Genomic DNA, 7,942 nt, shown 5'->3' with positions numbered 1-7,942 from the left:
ACTGCTCCCTTTCCCATCCATGTCCTTTCGCATTCACGTCTAAATATCCTTTGTACAACTCATAATTTGGAAGTAGATATTATGTCCTTGTATAGGTATCCTTGGATAGGCATGTGCCGAGAGCTGGCACTGTTGTTTTACTTTCTATTGTTTCTTTTAGAAAAGGAAATTAAAAAAGGCTGATGTGCAAAAGGTAATCAATCCATGTTCTTTTTCAAACAAACTGTTGTGTTTAATGAGTTGCTCGCAGTTGGCGCTTTGTAGAAGGAGAGAGGAGAGATGGTCGGTCTGCACCATTCCACTTGGTAATCTGAAAATAATAATCTACTGACTGCCCACAGCAATATGCAGTGTGGCTCAAAGACTTTTTATGACCCCACTTTCCACTTTAAAATCAAGCTAAGGTGTTGGGCTTCGTGACTAGCTTTAGAGCATAAGTCTGTGCACTTTAAAAATTAGCCTGTGGGTAGGGATGGGGGAGAGATTTGATTCAGTTTGCATTTAAAAGCGAATCTTACCAAATCTGCACTTTCCCAAAAAAAAAAGAGTACTGGCACACAGCTATCCTTCAAAATTCACACCTATCTGAATTTTGAGATGCAGTTCTCCAACCAATACTTTGTGTTTTAATAAGAGTCGCTGAAAGTTGTGAGTGAAACAACACACAATACTACCTAAAGCAACATAAACATACTTGGACTATGTCCAGAGTCTAAAATGCACCACTATTTTTTGTTCATGATATTTTTGTTTCATACAGAATTGCAGGAGTTGTAAGGGACCACAAGGATCATCTAGTCCAGCCCCCTGCAATGCAGGAATCTTTTGCCCAGTATGGGGCTTGAACTCAGGCCCCTGAGCTGCAAAGGGTACCATCACTGCCTCCGCCAGTCACCTCAGGCAACTTGGGTTACAGTAGATTCCTTCTTGAAATGTGTCGGAAATGTTGCCACTTAAAACATTGCAAATATTCTTAATGGAACTGCTTGATGGGTGTTCAACCTGTCAAGAGGCGACCTGAAGTATTTGTTTAAAAGGGCCCTGTTTCCTGCTGCTGTCAATCCAACAAGAACTATTTCCATTTTTTTTACGAATGAGAATGTGCTTAGGGAAACACCTAAGGTGTTTGCAAATAGCATTGTCTTTTTGTATGTGGGAATCTGATTTCATATAATAAATATGGAATAAAAGGAGGACCTTGTATAATTGTTAATGACACGTAATTCCTTTAACACTTTAGAAGATGCTGCAACAAGCTACTTTCAAACATATTTTGGTTCAATTTATGGAAATACGTTGTTGGATTAAGCTTTGTAGGAGGTGTATACATTACCAAATACCTAAAGCAAAGAAAGGAACGAGTGGACTTTAAAGATTTTCTGTTCTGTACAGATCTTGTTCTGTACATATTATTTATAAGAAATAAAAAAGCACATAGCTGGTGCAAAGTAAATTGGATTGTCAATGTATGCTTTCAATATGCTTTATCTGAGATTAGAGACGTGTTTCTTGTTTTAAACTCGGTGGTTTCCCTTTAAGATCAAACTTCACTTGTGCTTTCAGGCCGACTCTTTTGCAATTCACACTGTGTGGTCACCAGCCTCGCTACTGCATGCCAAAGCACAGCCACAGAACAATGGAAGGGCCTGCCACATGCCACATGCCAGCTGCAGCATGCAGTTTTGCTTAACTGGCTTTCTGAGCCATACTTACAGTGCAATCTTACACATGGCTACTCAAAATTAACTCCCCCCCCCATTCAGTGGAACTTACTTCCAGGTAAGTTGGCATAAGGTCACAGCCTTGAAGTGCTACAAGCCATCATACACTTACGATCAAACAATTGCCAATGAATAAGAGAAACTAGCAAGGGTACATGCTTTCCAAAACTATAAAGGGGAAGATGTAGGATTTTATAACATACTGTTATGAGTTTGTGGGTTCCAGACCACTACAATCTCTGGATCAAGCAAGTGTCAGAATTTAACTGAGGCTTTGGGTGATGTGTGCTAGACACTTCTAATCCTGTGGAATCAGCAAGTGTTAAAAGCTAATTAACCCAGGCTGGTTTCCCACAAAGTTATAGCCCGGGTGATGGACCATTAAGAGAACAAAGCATCAAAGGGACTCCTGTAACATGGCAAATGGTTGGGGCCCCTCTCCCTCAACAGATAAGGGCACAGCTTAGGTTAGAATAGTTAGAGTTAGGAGTTACATGACCTAGAGGTGGGGAAAGTTTGCAGGTTGATAAAGGCTGGAGAGAGGGTCAGAGCACAATGGTTGATACCTGAATTAAAGGCTGCAGCTAGATGAGAAGCAAGATCCTCTTGGGGTGATTATGCTTGAGGTGATGGAATCCCTCCATCGTAGACACAGGTTGTATATACAGGGTGGGTCCTTTAATAGAGGCCCCGTGGATACAGAGTACACATGTTCCACGTGGCCTCTTTTAAAAGACTCACCCTGTATATAGAATAATAGACTTTTAGGCATTTGTGGGCAGGACACAAGATATCTTTATCAAGTTTATTCCCTACTGGCATTTCAGAAACTTTCCTGTTGCTTTCAAGTTTGTGTTTTCAGAGCAACATTGTGCTTCCAAAGCTCGGGCAGTTACTCTGAAATTTAAATAACTGCACGGTCATTAAATTTTATACAAAAAAGGAATTGACTCTAAAACCAGCTGCTATGTTATCATGATGAGAGCAATAGCAAAGCCTTCATTCATTGCGGCAAAGCTACATTGTTGGAGAACATAAATCACAGTTATTGTTATTATTTTTGTCCCTGGAAGATTAAGAAGAATTTGTTTTCGGACGAAGAGCTTTTAATTCAGCAAAGCAGATGGGAGCGTGCAGTAAGTAACACCCCCCACTTCACCCCAGACAAATGTTTAGCCTCTTTCATTGTGGCATGCATGTGACAGAGAAGCCAGGAACAATTTACAGCTAGATATTCTGCCCAGTCAAGGCTGCACTATACCATTCTAGAAGGTGATACCATATCATCTTGAGTGTCGTGACACAAATGAGGATTATTTACGTCTAGCATTCTTCAAGAAGGCATGTTCTTGCTCCACACTGTCTCGGCTGTCTCTCTTGCAGATACAACTAAATCTAAGGTTTGTGTGGCAATGCCTTTGTCAAGGATGCTTGAGGTTGACACGTTGGCCTACAGTAAAGTAGGTACTTCATTGTTGTTACTTCGTTTTACAGGATTGGTTTTGCTTCATCGACAGGAAGTTGCATTAGCCCAGCCTTCACCAACCTGGCCGGAGGCTGATGGGCATTGTAGTCTAAAACATCTGGAAGGTACCAGGTTGGCAAAATCTGCAATAGACAAGAGGCTGATAACTGTTGCTATGTGGCCAGTTGATTAAATTAAATTATATTAAAACAGATTAATTAAATGCATAATTGCTGATTTGCTTATTTTATGTGTATGTGCTAGTAGTATTATAGACATGGCCAATGATCTTACCATTTAATATGCTTTACTGAGTGGAAAGTTTTTAAATGAAATTTGACTTTATCCATTCTTTACTTTTACAGACCTTTGGAATTATAATGTAAACCAGGAAGAGATGCTCCAGTGATGGCCACAGATGAGGAGCCTGACGGATCAGACTATGGTTCTTCAGAATACAAAGTAGGTGACTTAATTTAGATAAATAAAAGCATCAACATCACTCAATGGAAACTGGAAGGAGGCATGTCATTTTGTGTTGGGGCTTTTCTCCACGATCACTAAAAGCATGTCAAAAGACCCTTTTGGTTACTGTGTAAGAATCTAGTGTGTGTCTTTTTAAATGTCCCTTATCCATGTAGATTGTGCACAAGGGAAGGGAACACAATACCTATGCTACTCTTTACCACCTTTTTAAAAAGCTGAATATATTTGCATTCACCTGTAAGAGTAATATAGGGGTGATGAGTTCAGATAATAAAAATGAATGCAAACTAAAACAAAATGTTTATGTCATAGACATTACTGGAAGACTGTGTTTATTTGCTTAAAAGTAATCTGCCTCAATATGCGCTCCCACATTAGAGGTGTAGAATTTGGGAGTACAACAAAATTTTGCAAATAATAACTTTTAAAAGTCTCGGACAATGGGGGAGTTGTCCTACTTGTCATTAGTCACATTTTTTAAAAAAAATATCCAACAGCTGCTTGTGATACTTGTTCAACCATACTCCACAAAGTAACCACATAAACAGAGTGATTTGGGTGGGAGCAGTATAGCATTTTCCTTAGCATAAAATATTGTGGTGGAGTCAGTGGTTCAAAGTTGAAAACTCCTTATTTCCTTATCAAACCTTTACACCTAGGGCACCCTCTTCCTTTTGCGAAGTTACCTTGGAAGAAGGGAAATATAAATCGGATAGAAGGAATTATCCTACCTAAACAGACCAACCCTAATCCACACCCATGCCAACGATGGGCTGATACTCATACATACAAAGGATCCTGGCTAGGGATCCTTTGTATCAAGCAAAAAATGGGAGAATGGTGAGACATGAGCTAAAGAGGTGCATGATGCAAACATATATTGCCTCTTTTGGGGGTTTGCTATGTACCAGCACTGCTTTTATAGAGACATGGAATGGAGAGCAAAGTCCTGTGCTCTAGAATGCTTGAGTTGCAAAACTTTGCCAAAAGCTATACAGTATTCTAGGAATCGAGAAACGTCTCCATTTCTCCTCTTCTCATACTTGGGAGCATCCATTAGGTAGGCCCAGAGTAGCAAAGTCCGGTCCCAGGTTCAGCTTGATCTCCACACTTCACATCCGCTAGACCCGCCCTGCCCCTTTGTTCTCAGCCTCTGTAAGAATAAAACCATTCACACAAATGTAACCTTTCTGCTATGTGGTCGCTAAGCAGTTGCTAAAGACATTCTGGCTTGGTATCAAGATTACTGCTAGAACAATGCAAAGCTTCATTTATGCCAAGTTTCCAATCTGTCAGGGTTAGAGACGCTTAATTTTAAAATGAAAGACAAGGGCTGAATTAAGAGGAATGAGAGATATTTTTAAAGCCTTATATGTAATAAAGAATTAACATATAATAAGCACCAATTGATTTACTACGTTGCCAAATGCACAAGTTGACCATGGTGCTTCTGCTTTATTAGGGCTTGACAACCGTGTTTGGAAGCATGCTTATATAATACAAGGGAAGGCTGCCCTAATTTATCCTCCTTTTTTTGTATGCATTTTTGGTTGAGGAAGTGCTTCACAAAGTTTGGAGACGCTTTGTTTTAGTTCAAATATTGGTTTGGGAACTGCAAATTAGGTAGGCTTGTATGAAAGTGCAAATGGAGAAAAGAATCTCCCTCTTTGGAGGATTTCTGTGGCATGTGCTTAGCTTTCTCCTTAAGAGATTAGCTTTCTACAGGAAGTGTGTGGTAATTCACCCACATAATTTTTATGAACCCACAGAACAGCATATACCGTATTTTCCGGCGTATAAGACGCCTGGGTGTATAAGACGACCTCCAACTTTTCCTGTTAAAATATAGAGTTTGGGATATACTGGCCGTATAAGACTAACCCCGAAGGCAGCAATTGCCGCAAGGGGCAGAGCGTGCACCCCTCTGCTGCCTCTGCTGTAGCAGCAGCAGCAGCTGAGCACCGTGCTCAGAAGGACTTTCCGCGGTGAGGAGAGAGCGGGGACCTGAGGTGATGAGGCTAGCAGGCAGGCAGGCAGACGCACGTAGGTGCAGCCCACTCCGGCTGCAAGCTCTGTCCAGAATGCACATGGCGGCCAACGAACACGCGCTGTGCCGGTACGGAAGAGGCGGGGCCTCGCGCTGCGTCACAGGAGGCCGGGACATACGGTAATTCAGAATCCGCTTATTTGGAAGAACAATTGGCTCAAACCAGTGAAAGTTTTAAGACTGGCTTTTAAGAAAATTGGATGCAGAAGCTATTGGGAGGGGATGGGGATGTACACTTCATGGTCCCTTTTTCTGCAAAACAAATTTGTGTTTTCTTCAAGTTTTCCTCCAATGTATTCTGTCTTAAAATTGTGACCTAATGATATTCCCCCCATGATCACTAGAGGGTGCTAGTGCATAAATACAGCTGTTGGATTCTTCACTACAAGTGGGCAAAAAACAGCTTGGCAGTTCCACTGTATAGTACGTACTTGTCTTTAAGCTTTCATGAATATACTTTCTTCTTCTTCTCTCAGTCTCCTGCCTCTTTTCCATGGCTTACTTAGTAATGAAATACTTTCATATGAAGGGCTTAAACTGTGGCCTATATACAAATGCAAACTTCACACCCTGAAAGATAAGAAGGGAGTGTCTTACTGATTCATTATGCTAGAATGAGAAGGTGGCTTGGCCAAGGTCAGACAAAGCAAAGAATTCTGACCATTTTACCTGATTTCACACTGATAGTTCTTCTGCTTTTCCTTTCCTGCGGTTGCAGTAACCAACACAGAAGTCCTCTTATTTACTTATGGTAACCAGAGAAACTCCTAACCACAGAACAAAGCCAATACAGACCTGCCTACAATCTTCCCCATACACACCTATGTGGGAGCATGACCCACTGAACTTAATCTCCTTTCTTCTGAGGAGGCACCCATAGGACTACACTGTGGGGTACTTTTAATTGTATTTTACTAATGACAGATGTGCTGACACCAAGTTCAAAGGCTATTTTTTATGGATGCAACATTTCACTGATGAATTAAGTAATCAGTTAAGACACTTTTAATTGATTAAAATGTGCCCTCAATTAATTGGGAAGCATTAAAAAAATAAAAAAAGAGTATGTATTTAAAAAACCCCACAGAAAAGCTATCCAGCTTCCTCTCACTTTGTAGCACAGGAACAAATGCCTCTTTTCAGATGGAGCCAACCACGAAACATCTGTGCGTCATGCACAAATAAAGTTATACTTTTAGCTTCAGAACTATAATTCTTACATGCAGATTTATTCAGATGGAATAAATTCATTGATCAATCAATCAATTAAAATTCATGTACCATAATTAACAAGCTAAGGCTAAAGCTATTTTTATTTATTTATACTAAACTTCACCAGCAGGGGTCTCCTTCTAAGAAGGGGTCACATACGTTTAAAATTCAGGGTGCTGCTAATTTGAATTTTAAATGGTTTCCTTAATCTGTAATGCAAACATATGGAAGAATGTGAATTTTATTACACATGTATTCGTTCTTCCAAGGAGGCCATGAATACAATATGGTACCTCACAGGATTGTTGAAATATAATGAATGACCCAGAATTACCTGGCACATTTTCTAGCTGAGTCAAAATTTGAAATCAAGTGTTCCCAAGCCAAGCCCAACCTTCTGTGTGATTATACTGCGCTATCTCTCACATGCGCATACATAAATGCAAACACATCCCAGGTAAATACCATGCAAATTCAGAGATATATTCTATTGAATGAGGCTTGCCTCTAGGTAACCATGCACAGAACACTCAAAGTTGTTTTAAGTGTAATGTGTGCAAAAGGCTCTCAGTGTTTGTCTTTGCTATGAACTTTTAATGGTCACACCTTCCTTTCACAAAGTTTTAGGAATTGTTTTCTGGAGGGTTTTTCATTCCCCCCCCCCAACTGGGAGTTGTAGAGTTTTTGGGGGGAGAAGCAGTGGTGTAGCATGGGGCAGGGGGCAAAGGGGCAGTTGCCCTGGGTGCAAAATTGTTAAAGGCGCAAAATTTCAACACCTGGTGCGGCCTCAATACAGCTGTGTGCGTCTGTCACTGGACTCTGTTGAAAACGGTTTCTCCATGCAAACCAGGACGTGACCTCTCCAGACAACTGAATGACTCTTACTTTCTTTCTTTTGCAGCTGCAGTCTCCTGGGTGACTCGGTCACCATTAGGCAGTTGAATGCACATGTGTATTCCATCTACAGTGGTGCCCCGCAAGACGAATGCCTCACAAGACAGAAAACCCGCT

General features: G+C 40.8%; 1 protein-coding gene across 1 annotated transcript in view; it reads left to right on the top strand.

Moving 5' to 3' along the window:
* The first annotated feature begins 3,575 nt into the window (after positions 1 to 3,575).
* Positions 3,576 to 7,942, top strand: part of LOC308477461 (hexokinase-1) — a 49,264-nt gene continuing 44,897 nt past the window's right edge. The window contains exon 1 of the mRNA XM_081006054.1: positions 3,576 to 3,648. Coding sequence (XP_080862180.1) covers positions 3,595 to 3,648 — 54 coding nt within the window. The 5' untranslated portion in view covers positions 3,576 to 3,594. The remainder of the gene's footprint in view (positions 3,649 to 7,942) is intronic.

Source organism: Podarcis pityusensis (genome assembly GCF_964106645.2).
Source record: "Podarcis pityusensis genome assembly, chromosome: 5".
Lineage (NCBI taxonomy): Eukaryota > Metazoa > Chordata > Lepidosauria > Squamata > Lacertidae > Podarcis > Podarcis pityusensis.
This window is presented reverse-complemented; position numbering and strand designations above follow the sequence as displayed.